Below are 18,907 nucleotides of genomic sequence, written 5' to 3'. Positions count from 1 at the left end.
ATATGACTTTTCACAGCATACGGTCTATAAAAAATTTATTAGTTCATTTGTTTGCTATAAAATATGTATAAGAAATTGTTGCTCTCATTGGAATTAATGTGCTGTGTCACTGGAGAGTACTCTGCGTTCTGGCAAGCACTCCTGCATATACTAAAGAGAAAGGGCAAAAGCAACAAAGGACCGTTTGTCTAGCAAAATAACAAGTTGGAAATTGATTTTGTAGTTTTCAGTAATATTTAGTGCCTGAATTTGGCTGGGGAAAAATAACAAAAGATGTCAATGACTGCATCCACTGCACTGGAGGGAAACTTACTTCCAGGTGAGAAAACAGCAGTCTGAAAATTCAGTGCCTGAAATAAAATCGTAATTTTACTCTTTATCAGCAACATCACTGGCCCTAAGAGGAAAAAACCAACAAAGCAAAATTAAACTGTACAACCATCTCTTCTTTCTCTCCAAAATTAACTGAGCAGATTCAGTCTCCCCAGAAAAGGAATGTGAATTTAGTACACATTGTGGCTTGAAGCCTTTTTTCTGTAAATCCAATTTAAAGTTTGAAGGTAATATATTCAATTTATACATCCTTCTCACTGTTTGAACACAGGAGCCACAGTTCTTTTTCAGGAATTTTTAATTACTATTTTAGGTCAAACATTATCTTCCCTGTCACCCCAGAGATGGACATGGAATCTCAATTTCTCTCTGAAGCCTCTCCCAGCCATCAAGCCCATGGATACCCCAGCCAGCAGACAACTGCAGATACTTGTATAGCTATTATTCTAGTCTCAGCATAGTGTGGAGTCTTTAATTTATTTCACTTCACATCTCTTCTGTAGGACAACCAAGTTTTATGCTTCCCATTTTGCAGAGGAAAATGAGACAATAAGGTATGATTCATCTCGGTTAATTTTAAACATCTGCAGCTCCAACAGCTGCACTGGTTGAGCAGCCAGCAGAGAGAAACAGGGGTTCAGTGCACTTCCCAAGCTCTCTTCCCACGACCTGTCCCAGATGTTATACAAAGCTGATTTAAGGAGAACCTGTTTCTTCCCATAGAGTGAAATCTAAATCAGATGCCCAACAAGTTTGTGTGTAGATATTCACATCAGAGCAGGTTACATCCTCCCGATGGAAAGGAATAGCTTGTCTGAGTCCCTTCAGGAAGGGTGCAGTGACGCTGAGCTTTCAAATGTATTTCCCCATCCCAGTAAGATGTTGATGGTTGGGTTTGTAATCATCTGAGACTGGTAATTGTGTATCGCCCTTATGCATACCCTAACTTTACTTGGCTGCTTTCTGGAAGTATGAATCTAAAATATGAATACTTAAATTATGACAACAGTAATAAAGCCATAAACACCACAAAGAACAGACAATGATATATTACGTGGCCAAGTGACAGGCAGCAGCCCAGCCCGCGGTCCCTGGGGCGCAGCTGGCTCCTGCCTCTGATCCAGACTCCAGTGGTCTGAGTTTCTCCATTATTTATTTGTTTATGACCCATGCAAAGGCCAGTGATGATTTCTGCACTGAGGGGAGATAACATATTTCTTTAGTTTGCCACCTGGGATGCAAATATGACATGAGAAATAAGTTGAATCATGGTCTAATTCTGACCACCTGCTGATGTAACTCTTGGGGTCCAATGGTTTTTACCAAAATAAAAAATGTCTGTCAGGTATTAAGTGTTACAATACTTTTTTTTCCCCCTGCAATTTCCACTCCTTCCTTTCACTTTCTTTTTCTCACAAAAAAGCATGGCACTGGAGAAAATCTGGCAAAAATGCTCAGAATAACAGATTTTTAAAAGGAAAAATTATCAAAATTGTACATTTTCCCCAAAAAATGTTTTCCCATCATCAGCTTTTATTTATTTTTTTTTTCACTGAGAAACATCCCAATTCTGTGGAAAATTTCTGACTTCCTTTAATTCTGAAAGAAAAAAGACCCTGGCATATCTCCACTTTATTCTCAGCTTTATTAATTGTACTAAACCACTTTGCTCCAGATAAAAAGACACAAAGAAGTGCCGCTCTGTCCATATATCATCTGCGTGAACAGATTGAGCACATTGAAATGCTTCAGATAGGACTGCTCTGCTTGAAGATCCTTATCACCAGCTTCCCATGCTTCTTCGAAACTCCCTTCTGTAACTAACTACGGTACATCCCTCTTGTCTGTTTTAATGAAACATTATCACACTAATCCTCTCATTTCAGAAAACATATGCATAATGAAAATGCACCCCTATTGCTCTAGCAGCACTGCTTATATCATGCCTTAGGGATGGAAATTGCCATGGTTTTGATGAAATATAAAAAGACTAATTAATTATGATATATTTTGCATCATTTTACAATATTGATTGCAACCAAATAAATTACAGTCACCCATAACCACATAGGACAAATCTATTAACAACACTTGGATTCTGCAGTCTGAAGTTATTACTCTAATTAAAATGTTTTTGAGTCTCTGTGTCTACAGAGCATGCTAGCAACAGAGAAATTATATTGTCCAGGAGCCGCAGTTCTGTGATCGGACACTGTGATGGGGATACCACGATCCTGAACTGCTGCCTGCTGTATACAGTTCTGAAGTTGTTTTTTTGAAAGACAAGTGCAGTTATGCCCTTTCGGTTTGGTCACAGGTCATACATCTTTTGTTGCATAAATGGATTTGGAGTATTTTAGAATTATTCTGTGAAAACGTGTTCTGAGGTTGACACCAGTTTTCCTAGCAAAGAAAGGCAACTCCCACCGTAAATAATTCCACTGGTTTAGTATCCTCTCATCAGATGACTACACATTCTATCCACAGGCCTTATATATTTACCATGCACAATGAAGAGCACCCCTGCACCCTCCCCTACCCTCCAAGCTGTCCTGTTTCATTAGCTCTGTGCTGTACCTCTACCTTTACTGGCACTGGAATTACAGATCCAGCAATCTAATTTAGCAATCAGTAAAAAAAGGTGAGCATGCATGCTGGTTGGATGCTTCTACAAGAACAAGTGAAGTGCTGGAAGGATTATTTCGCAGCATTACATTTGAAGGGGTCACTATGGATACTTTAGATGTAGAAGCAGAGTCTGATTTCTCCCGGCCTTCTATAAAGCTATTTCAAGTTTAAATCAAAGTTACAGAAATCTGGATTTGGATTCTGATTTTTGCAGGGGGGAGTGCCATGCATTACCTAAAGCTGCTTCTCTCCTGAACAACGTGATCTTCCCTTCAAGTGTCGACAGACCCATAAATGTAGCTCAAGCTTTGACCACATGCTGAAGTCCAAGCCAAACTTTTAAACTCTTGCTGAATGCAGACCTAAGCACTTTCTTAATTAGAAGTGGGTGTCTAAGTAGTTGGCTGAATTGCAGGCCAACTTCTAAAATACACTTGTCCTAAAAACAGCAAAGAGCTTTCTTTATTATTTTTAATGAAGATTGGGCAATGTATTTGCAGAATGTCTGCTTGGTTTCACTTCTATGTTCCCATCCCAAAGCTGTGAGCTCATGTTTGCTGTGTTATAGAGCTGTCCTGTTTCTGCTTCACGGTCTTTCATACAGGTTGCAGACAATATCCCTTCTACAGTGCCTGTGATTACATATGAAATGAATGTGTTCTTATGGATTTGGAGACATTCTGCCAAATTCTCTAAGAATAACCCTAATCTGCAGTCAGTCTGTGTCACAGCGATTTCAAGTAAAAAACTAATAATGTTCTATAAAATACATGTAAGAAGAAAAATAATTTGAAAAATTTTAAGCAGAGTTACACAGAATGAAACTCTTTGACAGTGGCAGAGAAAGGTACTCTAAAATGATCTTGAAAAAAGTCGGAGTCTGATTTAAAATCCCATGAGAATTGGGGTCCAGCATACCAGGGTGAGAAAGCACCTACCTCATTCTCTGATCATCTGGGGGAGTCATTTCCAGGTCATGGGTAGGTCCGTTCAGTCCAATCACATGCAAAGAAATAGTTGGATTTTCCATTCCAGCCTGGATTTTAAAATAAGAATAAATTACTGTATTTTATACAACACAGAATGGTTTTGGTTTATTACATCCCCCTGGATTATAAAATGCATTCCCATTGTATGGGGTTACGGACTGGACTGCTGCGGTAGTTCACAGGGAAACTGTGACTGTAGTGATGTGGCACAGAAGTGTGGAAAGGTTGATAGGCACATTGCAAGGGGTAGTTACACCTCTAGCCTTGGTAAAAAACGCTACTTTTCATGGCAGCTAGAAATATTGCTATTTTAAGTATCTTTTGATAAAAGGTTGTTTAACAGGATGATGGTAGATACAGTAAAATACTGATTCATTTTGTATTGTAGGAAAGGGCATCCCCTGCTGAATCATTGTTACTTTCCACAAAACCTGCATATATGTGGATATCTCTCCTGTTAAATTATGGTTCAATTTGGACCAACATGCGAGGTCTTAGGTAATCAGTGCATAAAACCAGACACCCAGAAGAAATGACTGCAGCACAGTACACTCCTGTACTGTCTTATAGCAGAAAATTACAGCAATAACAGCAGCAGTGTATTAATACCGTTAGAGAGCTGTGCTGGTGCTGTGTACCCACTGCAGGACTTCTGTACAGGCCTCTGCAATCAGGGAAAGATTGGCTCTTAAGTCTTCTCTGCCTTTCACTGTGTTCTTTGCAATGCTCAGGCACTATGTGTCTTCAAAACCAGACCATCTCCTCTGACATTAGGTCATCTTGGATATTCTAAGGAAGCCCAAATACTACATTTTCCTTCTATATAAAATAAAATTTATCTACATGCAGAAATGCTGGCTTCCAGTCTCTCAGACTCCTATCTAGCATGGAAGCACAAAAAAAGAATTTTTGAATTTTATTTTAATTATATTTAGAATGACTAATACTCAAATCAGAAAACTGTAATTTTATAAATGCAACTAAAGTGTAATGAAGACCACATTCACTGGGGAACAGCTGATCTTCCCTTAGATCTTTTTATTTTCATTGCTTATGAATGTGCACTATTACACAGTCTCCTGTCTGAGCCTACTGGAAAAAAAAGATGGGTTTTTTTGGATAGAATAACAGGACTGTTTGTTTTATTTGTCCTTACCTTTGGATAATGATACGTTTTAACAGTAGGGTAAAGGCTGCCAGTGTATACTGGGATCTCCATGGTGGGGACTCTGGAGGCATTAATTGTTGCATATGCTAACCTGGTGCCATCAGGAGACCACCAATGAGCAATATGAGTCTTCAAGATCTCCTCTAATTAAAAAAAAAGAGAGAACAGAAAAAAGGGCTATTAGACGTAAATTACTAGTTATCAATAAATGAAGAAGCTTAGATATGAAAATCCCAGTCTAATCACAGCGCAGGGAAGATGTCTCAGGAATATCAATTAAAAATGCTCATTAAATTATGCCATATACACAAATGAACACAACTGATAACAATTACTCTGAATATATAGGTTATTAAGCATAATTATCTTGCTCAAGAAACATCAAATTATTCATATTAGTACACATATTCATGACAGCATAAAAGGCTCTGCTGCTCCTACTATGTGTCCTGTACATGGATATGTGAACATATACAGATGCACATGTTGGCAGAGCTTGGGTTCCTACCTGCCTGAGGGTAACACAGTTGAGGCTCCCTCAGGGCTAATGGAGCACTGTGATGACTGAGGTTTAGTTCTCCTCCATAAAGAGTTCACAAAGTCATACTAGACACATATCAATGGATTCAAACAGCATTTATACCTAGATACAAGTGCTTCAGCTACAATTTAAACCTTCCTAAGCTCTGTTGTCAGTTAGGAATAAACAAAAATAGCAATTTTCTATAAGCTAGGCAGTGCTGGACCTTTGTAACACTGTACAAGGTATCAGGTTTTACAGTCTGTGGCCTGGATATGATCTTGACTTTTATCCCTATTTCATGTTTTTAATCACTTTTGCAGAGCAGTATTTCATAAACAGCCAGGGTCAAAGACTGATCTTTTTTACCACTGAATTTGGGGATTCCAGATTTCCTGGTGATTTGAAGAATGTAGTTGCTATTGAAAAGGTACTCAGAAAGATGTCAATACAAACGTGTCACAGTTCAAGTGTTTAAGGAGAAAACAAGATTGCCATCATAAGAAATTATTTCGAAACTGGCAGAATCTAATTCTCGTTAAGCACAAATTCAAAGACCTTTGAATTTCTAATACTTTTCCTTATCATTTAATATTCTTCATTGCAAAGATGACTTCAGCTTATAGATATCCAGAAAAGCTATAAAATTCACTCTTTGTCCAAAGTGTTTTCAGTTACCGACATTTGGAAGACACTAACTTGGCTTTTTAAACCTCCCATTTTGTGGAAGGCAATAATGTAATCCATTTTCATTAAGAGGCTTAATATCATGAGTCATTCCTATTTAAACCATAGCAGAAGGACTTGCATATGCTGTACAGATTGATGGGCAGGAAGACAGGTCCCATTACTTTAATGTGAGAATAAGAGTTAAAGAGGCTGCAGAGTGTTCCCAAGCCTTCAACACTGAAGTCCTGCTGAACAAGTCCAAGCAGCTGAGCGTCTGCTGTTATCACTGGTTATTGCAAAAATGAATGAAGATTTTCAGAGTTCAGACCCACCATGTTTGTACACCACCCTATAATGACCCCTTGATCCAACCAGAATTTCCCTCTGGTCGGAAGAGTAGAAACTCACCAGAGACTGTTTTATTGTTTTAAAAAAATATTGGATGAGTGATCATTGGAGAATAGACAGACAATTATATTCATCATAGATCAGATGAACACGTTTGTTACTCCAGACTTGGATATGGCATGAGATACAACTCAAGGTAACATTAGAAAGGGTGCAAGGGAAAATCACCCTCAATAGTTATGCCTGCTACAAATAACAAATTAATACTTCATAGTAACATCTAAGTGAGGCTTCGGAAAGATGTCTAGAAAGTTGCAAATATTACATGGGAAAGCACATCTCTGGCAAATTTGCTTTGCTGCATTGTCCCACCTGTTGTGTGCACATTTAAAAATGCTGCTTTTGACTTTTACTGTTGTTGCTCTTTAAAGAGATAATTAAGAGTATAAAGGAAAAGGAGTAAAAATGGTTAGCAGATGAATCCTTGACATTTTAACGTTAATTAGGAATAACTTTATTCAGCAAACATTTTCTTCAGGATCTCAGACTTAATGAAGCAGTTCTGCTGAAGGTCACATGCCAAGAAAGGTTTTAGTGCAGGTTTTGTGGTCCTCTGTTAATAAGATTTAATTGTGTGAACCTTTGCTTTGAAACAAAGCCAGGACCTTGCCATTATTAGAGAAATCAGTCAGTTTCAGCAAACCAGAGAACATTCTTATGAAATATAAAATGCATTAATACCAGAAAGTTTTAGATGAAAGTAAAACACAATTTGTAGACAAAATTGTTCTTGGGGACACTTTATTTCCTGCGCTTGTGTTTACCACATGCTCAGAAAAACAGTTGCATCAATACTGTCGGGTCTTTCTAAAGTCAGTTCAGAACCCACTTCACATACATAAGAAAACAGTTTCTCCTTAAACACCAAAGCCCCCCTCCACATATACCCCATAGCCTCCTAGTTAAGAGTATAAACTGATAATTGATCAAAACTTTTGCTTTCTTCCTCAAAGCTTGCAGTTGCTGGGTGCTACATGATATAGGGATGCTGTGAGCGAGCTGCAGAGATTCCTCACAGTCTGGTGGCTCACAGCCTGGTCACAGAGGTGGTGGCTCTGCGCATCTTCTTTTCCACAGCTTTGCTTGCCAGCCATTACACTGGGGTGTGCAAACCCTAAAAACAGTGAGAATGAAGTGTGCAGTTGCCCTAACTGAACAAGGACTGTTCAGGCTTGGTGGCTGGATTCAACCACAGTGTCTGGGACAAGTCAATGCTTATTCCACGTTAGCACATTCAATATTGAATTACTCTGAAACGGTTGGATGACCTTGCTTATAAGGTGTGACTTTTTGGTGGGGACATGTATTAGCCAGCTGGTAATCCAGTGAAATGTTTATGCTCAAGAAGTGTTACAGTATGTGTATTTTAATCCCTCTTCTAGCTGAATAAGACTCAATTGAATGATCATTTCAAAGCTGTGTGAAACAGTCTTCTAAGTTAACAGACCCTCAGGAGGAGCATTTGAAGTCCTAGGTTGGAGTATATTCAGTGACAATTGGGTATATATCCATTTTAGAGACTTTAATATCACTGGATGAGGAAAGAAATGAGACAGTAACGCAGGTGTGACAAGAGGAATCTTCCCTGAGCTGAATTAAAGGTTGCTGCATTCAGTGTGCTACATAGGTGGTAATCTTTGGTATCAAGACCTGAATTATATCCAGAGTGAATCAGGGTGCCCTCAGCAGGAATGCCATCTCTTCAGAAGAACGTGTTTCCTGATAGATGCTTTCTTGATCATCATTAGGAAGCAGAAACGAGAAGTCCCTTGCTGTGGTTCTCAGCTGCCAAGTTAACAAGATGTGATGAACCTCAGTTTAACATGTAGCATTTGGCTGTGATACCATAAGGGCAATCTCTGGATGGATTGCACAGTTGATCATATTGGATGGACATTTCTATGAGGTGTGTTATCCAAAACTAGTCCAGCACGTATATAAAAGGAAAGGAAGCATCTGCTTGTTTCAAACTCTGAGTTTATGCCAGCAGTACTTGCAAGAGCAATGAAATAGGGACTTGTATCTTACTTTAGATAACAAACTTCTCAAGGAATCATAGTAAATAGAGCTGGAAGGGATTTCAAAATATGATCTGGCTCCCTCCTCCATGGACAATATCCACCCCAGTTATGTAAGAATCTTCATAAGACATTTCCATGATAACTCCACTTCCCAGGCTTGTGCGGAGTTCTAGACTGGCAGAGATCCTCTTTGTTAACAGGTACATGTAAACATCATGGCCATGGGGGTTTCTTCACGCATTTCTAAAAATCTAACTAGTTCTTTGTCCATCCTGAGTCACATTTGAGAATCAGGCCTTTCTGCTGAAGGTGGCAAAGTTTTAGCTTGTTTTTAGGGAAAGGCTAAAGCCTTCACCAATGACTGACTGGGAAATTCATTGGTAGCTTAGTGGTTTCTTTCAGTTTTTGAAGTCACCACAAAGAACTTGTAATTTGCAAGTGTGAGTTAATAGAAATAGAGACTAGCACAAGAAGACAAGGATGCTTGGACAGACCAGTCCTCCGACAGGTACTATTGCAACCCCTTTCTATTACTTCCCCAAAAAAAGAATGAATATGATGTCAGGAGGAAAAACTAAGAAAAATTAATAAAGAAATAATTTTTAGGTGAAAAAATATATTTGTTTCTCTGTCATCACAGTTAACAGAGGCATATAGCTGTATTAGCTGTATAATTTACCCACTGAGGCTATACATCTACAAGCATCAATACCCCAGTATTGTACAATGTACAATGAAAACAGCTGGAGACCACCCTGATCAGCCACTTTCCTTTGGCTGCCCACATGCTTCTGCTCTGTACAAGGCAGGATCCCGTCACTCCACAGCCATTCTCCAGATGTGCCTATGCCCATGTGTCCATGTTGCCACCCCTAGTTAGGAGCACAGTGGTAATCAAACCAACACAGCCCCACTGTCGGTGGTACACAAAGCCTTTCTACAGGAGTGAACAAGTCAGTGAAAGACTGGTCCTAAGAGTTTTTCAATCTTTAACTGCTAACATCTTCTAATAAGAGGGCACAGGAAAAATATTACAATGAATGCAAAGAAATTAACCTTTTATCTTCCAAGAAAAAATTACTCATAGATCCATACTGCAGTTAAACAAGAGATCTTCTGGAGATCTGCGTGGTGTGTCCACCCTTGGTGAAGCCCGTCATGTTATGCAGATGAGCTGCAGTTAACAACTGCAGTGTCATTAACTTCAAAAAAGTAACTTCCATTTATAACAGCAGAGGAGGTGTCCTTGGAGACTGAGCAGAAAGGTTTTTTTAACTGCATCTAGAAAAGTAGAGGCTTTCTGCATCTCAGGAGGTCAAAATAAGGATGTAATGGGTAGAAGCACTTAGGAGGTTTTACCTATTAAATAAATCAATTTCTTTTATACAATTAAAATTCTGTTCTTGTTCCAGACATTGCATTTTCTTCTTATGAAATCAAAATAATATTATTAATGTTGTGCCCACATAAGAAAAAAACAGATAATAAATAGTTTGATTCTCCTCTGAGTAGATATAGATACATGCGCACACACACGCACAAACATCTAATTTTCTGTCAATAGACCCATTAATTTCAGAATACTTTAGTTTTTACAGAAAGTATTACGCAAGATTTTCTCCGACAGAGGGAACTTCCCCTTCTATGTTATTTATTGCTGATGTGGTAAAGTGCAGCAGTTCCAGGAAGCATAATCAGTGGTTTAGTTTGTGCGGTGTATTGAAGCTGGTGCTCAGATCATTAAGTATTTGGTATGCTGAAGACATTTTGCTGTTTTATTAAACTGTTAATAAAAAGGAATTTTAAAGAAAATGAAATTAAAGCCTAACATAAAGGCCATGGCTTACATCAGGAAAGAAAGCTCAAAAGAATTTGTCAGTAGGAAGCGTCAAAAGAACATAAGAGGAAGAGAGATCAGAGAACAGAAAGGGGGTCTAGGAAAGGAGAAAACAAAGACTTCTGAGATAGCAAAACCCCAAGGGTTCTCATAGAAACATCAAATAAATACAAATGCTTATTTGACAGCTGCCATCTGTTTTAAAATCAATTACTAGACCATCTCAAAGCACCAACCACACTTCCAAATTGATTACTATTGTATAGTTTGAAAGCAAGTATTTTTACCCAGTTAGGGAAAACACATTGTTCATATCGGCCTTCACTGACATGTGTTTCAGGGATGGCTTTAGAAGACCACTGTGCCATCTTTCATACACACGCAAGCAAATTTTTCTCTCGGTTGCTGTAGTGTAGATCTACACCAATTTCCATTAAGTCATTGTAATAGGTATAAAATGGATGTTAAAGTAGTTATGTGTATGCAAATAGTATAAAACTGTTTTATATTACTATATACAATCTACATTTTCCTGTGTTGACATTATTTTCTGCTGATGTCAGCAATAGCCCTGCAGCACTATTGATTTCAGTGCAATTAATCCTCTTTCACAGTTGTCTAATTGAGTCAGGTGGAAAAAAAGTAATTTTGCAGGGCCACTAAACAATCCAACAACCTTCTGTAGAAAAAAACGTATTTTTTTGGCTGATCCCAAACTCCAGGCTCAGCCCGATCCCACAGTCCCTGTATGCAGACAACAACCATTCTCAAGTTGTTTGTGCCATCATCCAAGAGATCCTTAAGAAAACCTGAGCTGCAGCGCTCACACCAGTGACCCTTCACTCCTACTTGAAACACACAGCCTCCTCTGCCACTGACAGGCAACAAGCTTATGAAGAGTAAGATATTACTTGCTTTCATGGTGGTTTTGAGGACATGCTTTAGAGAGCATGTTTTAAACATCAAATCCTTGATCCAAAAAGCTCACCACCTGATGGCAGCAGCATTATGCAGCCATGGAGCTGAACAGATGCAGGCAAGAAGTTCTCATGTGTTCAGCAGCCACAAGAAGTGGCAGCCCCTCATCTTGGGGAAAGGAAGCCGGCCAGGAGATTTGCATCTCCTCAAGCACAGGGAAGGTGTGGGCTGCAAGTGTCATTAATTTCCCTTTAGTCACGCAGTTTAATTGCTTGAACACATGTTGTTTTCTGCTCATGCAGTCTTGTATTGTGTTGAGACAGTGAGAGAGGGTTTGGCCAGTGCTTTCTGACTCTCTCTGCCAGATGCTGAGGACCTGGAGAGAAGCTCATTTCAGCGGGTTGGTTCACGCTGGGCACTGAGGACACTGAGGACAACTGCATAGGACTCTTCATGTGTTCTGCATGGTCAACAAGGTTGTGTCTTATCTCCACATCTCTTATGTAGGCCCCAGAGCTGCTGCATGGCCTGAGCCAATCCCAAGCTCGGCAAACATGCAAACCCCATGAAATCTGAAGGAAAATGGGCTGTGGTCCACCTTTGCTTCTGCAAGATGAAGGTGGCCCTGTGTAACACCACCACAAGCTGCCATGCTCCAGCAGAAGACATGTCATCACTGGATGATCTCTGATACCTGACATCGATCCCTGAGGGAACAACACAGAGACGGAGAGTGTCCAGGAGAGCCAGAGCATGCACACCAGAGGCAACTCTGCCAGCCAGCCTGGCCAAATCCTGACCAATCCAACCTGGGCTCCTTATCCATAGTCCCAACTACCAGCAATACCCACCATTGTTTCTCTGAGGACAATCTTTAGGACACCTCTCCCCATGGAGCAGGACTGAGATCACGTTAGTATGGCATCAAACTACTGACACAGAGAGACTTCCTGAGGCTACTCATGTCACCCACATCAAAACTGCTGGTTTAATGCTTGAGGGTTTTTTTTCCCTTGGTCTATTGATTCTTCTAATTTGTTGTGTTTCCAACACTAAAGGATTCTGTAGTTGTTATATGAGTCAGGGCATTGGGGTGTTGTTTACAAGGTTATTGACAAGTAGCTGCCAGACCTTCTTTGCTGTCTGAGTGCTTGGAGGCTTCAAAATGCTGGTGGTATTGACTACCAGCCTGATCCTGTCCTCAGGTACATCTCTGCAGTTCCTACCAGAATACATGCAGGAGGCCAGGCTCAGACTGTAATAACTAAGAAACCATGAATGTTTAAAATCTCCCTCATTCATTCAACTGGATTTGTTGAAAAGAAAAAAAAACCCTAACAAAACAGATGCACACAAGTGTGTGATGTCATCTGAGAAGTGCAGGTGGATTCTCACAAATAAGAGAAGAATTCAGCTATTTGGAAATGGCCATTGGGGCTGGGGCCTCCTCCAGGCTATCTTCACATCCTGACACACTGGGCACACTCAGCTGTACAAATCCCACTTGACGTGCAAAAACCCATGGAGAGGAACTGTCCTTCAGATCTCACATGGACCCTGTGTCTCCACCAGGAGCAACGAACAGCTCCCCAGGAGGTCTGGCTCCCCATCCAGAGCAATGAGGGCAGGCAGGCAGGGTTACCACATGTCATAGACAGTGCCATACTATCCTGAGGACACATCAGTATTTTGGGGCCTGTTTTGCAACAAACACTGTCCTCTTTAGACAAACACAGCAGAACAGCACTGAGTTGACTCCACATCCTCCTTCTGCTCTTTTCAGAAGTTTTCTTCTCTGGGCTTGTCTTTTTCTCCCCTGTGCACTGTCCTTAGCAACCCTTAGTTGTTTGCTTTCAAAAGCATTAAAGATTAATGCTTACAATAGCTACTAACAATTACCAAGTTTCCTCCTCTGGTGGTGTGAGTCAATCTTAGCCACAGTAGAAACCTCTTGGACCATGCTGGCTAGATGGACATGCAGACATTTCATCAACACAGGCAAGTATGTGATCTGTCAGGATGTCCAGATGTAATAATGAAAAGGGGGACTGAATTATGAAAGTTGAAATATTATTTAGAGATCATATTGTCAGATATTCCTGTTTCTAACACTCACTCCAAAGAGCAAATGCATCTAGAAAACCCGTCCACAGTGTCACACTACTGTATGCCTCTAATGCATAATAAGAATGTATTTTTCCATCACCTGCCATAAACATAGACCCACAGCCTGTTGTCAGCTCTCCATGAAGGCCTGTTAGCTAGAGGCACTAAATCTGTAGAAACTTTTCCTGGCAAAAGTCTTCTGAGTAATTTGCACTGTAGCTCATTGCTGTGGGAAAATGTTCATTGCAAGGTCGTATTGTACCTTTTCAATTGCTAAGGACCTAGACAAGGCAGAATTCATGTTGCCCAATTGACTGGATGCAGTAGGGCTCCTTATAGTCAAGTCCTTTTTTTTCTTTTTTTTTTTTTTCTTCCCCTGCCACTTAACAGGTTGCTATGGCTGGAAATACAATTTGCTTATCTGTGCAATGCAGTGAGACAAATCAAGGCTTTCATTATATGCTGAATATTACTCTATTCAAACCTGCTCAAGTAGCTTCCACTTCACCTTTCCTTTAAATTAAAAGTTACAGGTTCTTCCCAACTAATCTATGGGTTTTATGATAGGAGGAAGATGGACAGCGAACCTTGACACAGGGGATCCATTTCAATAGCCACAGGCGTATCAAGAAAGTTAGTGATCACAAAACCCTCTGAAATTTGACTATCAAAAATTCATTAGATGATTGCAATAGTTCAAGAACACAAGTGCCCAAAAGCAATCTCTTTTAATGTTTCATAAAGAAATATGAGAGATAAGAAGACTGAACAGGCTGACGTTGTTATTAAAGAACTTGATTCTTCAACCCCATGGACTTTTATCAGCACTTGTGCAAGCTGTCTCTCACTGAATTACTTGCATGATTTATTCACCCTGAGCAGCACCTGCTAGTCACCTAGCATGAGTGCTAATAAGCGTCTGTAATATTGCAAAATACAGCCCTGGTTTATAAAATGGGAACTGTAGCACATTGGCTGAATTTAGTTTATCTCCAAATTTTTTACCCATTTTAAACTGTTACAGTCATTGAGCAGTCATTAAAAACCCACTCAGAGTTTATATTGCCCTACTATGGCAATATTCCCAAAGGTTTCAACCTGAACAGTGTTTCAGGATCTGGCTAACTGAAAGATTTAGCTCAATAATGATTCAGAGGATGAATCTGATTTTACAGTACTGAATAATCAGAGGAATCTCTGAGATTAATAGAGTTACCCAGGAATAATAAAAAAAGAGAGCAAGATAAAAACAGAATTCAAATTAGCTTATAGCAACATTTCAGAAAAAATACTCTTATTAAATAACAGAAACATTTATTATTAATGAAGGTAATGGCATATAATAAGGCCATACCACTGATGGATCAGTGTGGTTTGACTGTATTTATCAGAGTGGTGGCACTTGCATGTCGAACAGAAATTTTGCTCTTTCCAGGTGCAAGTCTTCAGGGACCTCTACTATGGCCTCATGTAAGCACACAGAAAAGACAAACATATCTGTACGATAATGTCCACCTATCAAAATCTCTTTTATCTCTACTACCAGGAAATACTTATTCTTCCAGTATTTTTGAGCTGTGGACTGCTGTGTAATAATTCTAAATCTATTGGCAAAAGCTTGCATAATCACCTTCCTTGGACCACTTGCAATTACCCACCTCTCTCCAGGGAGCTGCAGGCTTCAGGCTAAACCCCACTAATGCTCAGAAGATAGTTACAGATGTTTTGGGTACAGGTGATGTCTTCAGCTGCACTATCACAGGAGGGAAAGCTGTGTGGTACCCTGCACCTAGGGCAAGGGCACCCAGTCTGTGTAACTCTGATCGACATCCACAGCCCAGAAACTCTCATAAGTAAGTGAGATAGATAATAAATAAAACTCAGTGTTTTGCGTATGCAGGATGCCTGATAGAGAAATGCTGGCAAAGCATAAATCAGTTTGCAGCAAACAACATTTCTGCAACCACTGCTTAGAAGCCCCTTTACGTTAAGGCAATAAGCACATGCCCAGACAAGGAAAGGCAAATTAGGGAAACACCTTCTCTTCTAGTGAGGTGGAAGGAGTGGAAAGAAAGCTACTGTGAGTGTTTCCATTCACATTTGCAGAGCATGAAGGGTATGAAGGCCTTCAAGGGCCCTGAAAGGGCACTGGTGGGGTGAGCAAGGTGGTATCACCCAGCTCTTGCTCATGGGAGGGGAGATGCCAGGGTTTGTCAGGCACGGAGTACTCAGCACCTTGCCCAGTGAAGGTCTGGTCCCTGACATGTTTCTCATCACAGGCGCTAGCCCCTCATATGTCTATATTCACTAACGTTTTTATTTTTGCATTTATGACAATTTTAATTTCCTTAGAGAGTCCAAAGTTTGTGTCTCTAACGACTACTGGTTTTACTTTAAAGCTACAACAATTAGAGTCTTCTAATGAGAGTTTTAATTGGAATTCCAGAGATTTAGATTTTTTTTAAATTTTGTTGTATTGATTTGAGTTTTCTACTCCCTATTGTACCTTGTTTCTCATAGTTGTACATTGATTCCATTATTTTCAACTTTTTAATTTCAGCTGACAAAAAACCCATGCATAAACCAGCACACAAACATTTCTAAAAAAACCCCCTGAAATGCATAGAAATGTATATATAAACACCACACACAGAGCCATGCAGTAACAGAAAAAATAAATTGTCTGCATAATTGGATCTAAAACTGGTACAAAAAAACCTTATTAAAAATGAATATCATAGAAAGGCAATTAAGAATTTTAAGGAGAAAAAACCTGATTAATTAACTGCAAATTATAAGTATTACTTTGAATTGCATTGTACAGAACAGTATCAAATTACTAATTATCCTTGCCCGCTTTGTTCAAAGATCATGAATGTGCATTTTAATTTACATTGGAGTAAGCTAAATATACTGAGAACCAATATGTAGAATTTTGCAGAAATCGCTGGGGATGAGGGGAAACTCCCCCATTACCATATAAATGACATGCACAGAGTTATAAATGACACACACTAGATCCAGCTCGTATTGTTCCTTAGGATGTAGCAGGCAAGTACCAGAAATTATAATAAAGCTTATAACCTACCAGATAATAAATGTAACCCATATCCCATAAATCCCCATCTACCAAAGATAATTTTGTCTGCTGTTTTTTGCTGATTAAGGGTGGCTTCAGAAAAAAATACTCTCCCCTTTTCCCCTCTTTATCTGTTGCATTTATTGGCAGGATGTAGGTGGCTCCATTTTTATCTACCTAACACTCACAATATCTAACATAGACTAATCTTCATTTCCAAGGCCCTCATAGCCTGCTGTACCCTTAAACACTTCCTATTTAGTATCGAGGACAATTCCCACATAAAAAAGACTCATTATAGCAGCTCCTTTTTCCACTGGTATATTTTTACCACATCATCCACGATGTTAGCAGCGCTGCTGTGTTGAGATCACAGCTGACTGATACCTGATTATTCCCTGCAGCGGCCTGGGGACTGGGTCTGGTTTTACTTAGCACTAGGCACAGTCATGCCATAGGACATACCAAGCTGGCAAGTACTTTCACACCACCAAACTATGAAATGTGTGTTTTGAAATGCCTCAAAATGTTTGGATGGCAAACATTATCAAATTGCAAAGAAAACACCATTGTCCTTGCTGAGTTGTACTCCTCGCCCTTTATTATTTATCACTAAACCAAGTCATTTTCTAAGTCATGTTATTCCTGGAGTATTCAGATGTGGGTGACACTCAGAGATGCCAATTTTAATATATAACGTCCTTTCCTTCTAAGGCTTCCTTGGATACCTTTAGTCTTTTCATGGTAACTTTCCCCCTGGAAAACACAGCAGATCTGGGCTGGCTGGACATCCCTTCCCACTGATGATGCACAGCTGCGGCAATCCCCGAGGTGGGTACTCTGCCCTGCTCCTGTGGGGACAGAGACCCACGTGTGGGAATGCCCATCACAGAGAGACGCTGTGATTTACCCTTCAGGCTTCTTCAGAGTGATGTTCCTCTGTCATTCCCTCCAACCCCTGAAGATTGTGTGCTCCAGTCTGTGGCTATAAATCCCAATTAGGTTGTTGGCACATTATGTGCTAGGTTTCATATTAATCAGGCTTAGCAGGATTCCCCTAGTATGTGAAAATACTCAAAGTGTGGTTACAAGTGATTATACAGTTTTTTACTATTTTTCAGAGTGAAGAGCTTTTCTTTAAGGAGTGCTACCAGGATGTCTGGTTTCTGTTCTGCAGATCTACATTCATGAACTGAAAAAGGGACCATGATATACTGCTATAAACACAACCACCTGGTTGACTAATTGCCTGTAAATTACCGTTCTGTGCCTTGTGTATTCAGAGAGCTGGCTTAGTGCAGTTTTAAGTCCAAATCCATAACTGGTATAAATAATGTATCTAGTGATGCATACTAACTAAGGATCCAGTTCTTGATTTTCAATGTAATATAAAGAAATGTAACAGTGTTATGCTTGTCCACTGCTTGTCCACTAAGGATTTACATGTTCAAAGGAGACAAATCCACTCCTTTCATACCTGTGAATATACTACACAATTCATTATTTTCCACTTGAAAGCAAAACCAGACATTTACTCAGGAAAACTGCAGCCAAGCAACTATTTTATGCTTTCTTTCCTTTTTCAAGAGTTCAGCAAAGTGCACACTGTTTCCACTAATCTAAACTACAAGCTTAAAATGAAGTAAAGTCAGACAGGAAAGTGACACTTGATCTTCAGGCACATTTTAGCTGCTGCATTGAAGGCAAAGGGCTAGTTTCTCCTCTAAACCATCTCTCAGCTGTGCTTTCAAATGCATACTTTCTCCTAGAGGAGAAGAACAGGTCAAACATGAGACAGCACTGGTCAGGGACAGTCTCTGGATGTCCCAGGAATGTTATTTTGCTGGAACCAAAGCCAAATGCTTTGTGATCTGCTGTTTACTACCAAGCACTTAGTGGACTTGCATTTGTAATTTCTACACAGTCCAAGCAAATAATTCATGCAGGTGAACATCAGTTCTGGGAGGGGAGCAGAAAGTTTGGCTGTTTTAATTTTAATATGCTTAGTCAGGGACAGTGTTTGGGTTTTGAGCACATGGCTACATCCATCACGTTGCCACTTTCCTCCTCTTCCTGGGAAAGAAGCTGTGTCAGGACTGGATTCTACAGTGGCCTTTTTGAAAACTCAGTGGGGTGGAGGAAAACATACCTCTTGGCTTCTCCACTCTTCCTGCAACTTCCCTTCAGGCTGAGGTGCCATTCAGCACTACTGTGCTGTGTGATCTGCTCAT

At 39.8% G+C, this 18,907-nt stretch overlaps 1 protein-coding gene across 5 annotated transcripts in view; it reads right to left on the bottom strand.

The window, feature by feature from the left end:
- The window catches only part of DPP6 (dipeptidyl peptidase like 6), a 565,289-nt gene that overhangs the window by 55,041 nt on the left and 491,341 nt on the right, over nucleotides 1–18,907 (bottom strand). For all 5 annotated transcript variants that reach the window (XM_074831423.1, XM_074831453.1, XM_074831444.1 and 2 more), the window contains exons 9-10: nucleotides 5,107–5,261; nucleotides 3,900–3,997 (exon numbers count right to left, since the gene is read on the bottom strand). In XM_074831423.1, the coding sequence (XP_074687524.1) occupies nucleotides 3,900–3,997; nucleotides 5,107–5,261 (253 nt within the window). The remainder of the gene's footprint in view (nucleotides 1–3,899; nucleotides 3,998–5,106; nucleotides 5,262–18,907) is intronic.

The sequence above is a fragment of the Strix aluco genome, chromosome 1, assembly GCF_031877795.1.
Source record: "Strix aluco isolate bStrAlu1 chromosome 1, bStrAlu1.hap1, whole genome shotgun sequence".
Lineage (NCBI taxonomy): Eukaryota > Metazoa > Chordata > Aves > Strigiformes > Strigidae > Strix > Strix aluco.
The sequence above is the reverse complement of the archived record's forward strand: the minus strand, read 5'-3'. Positions and strand labels throughout refer to the sequence as shown.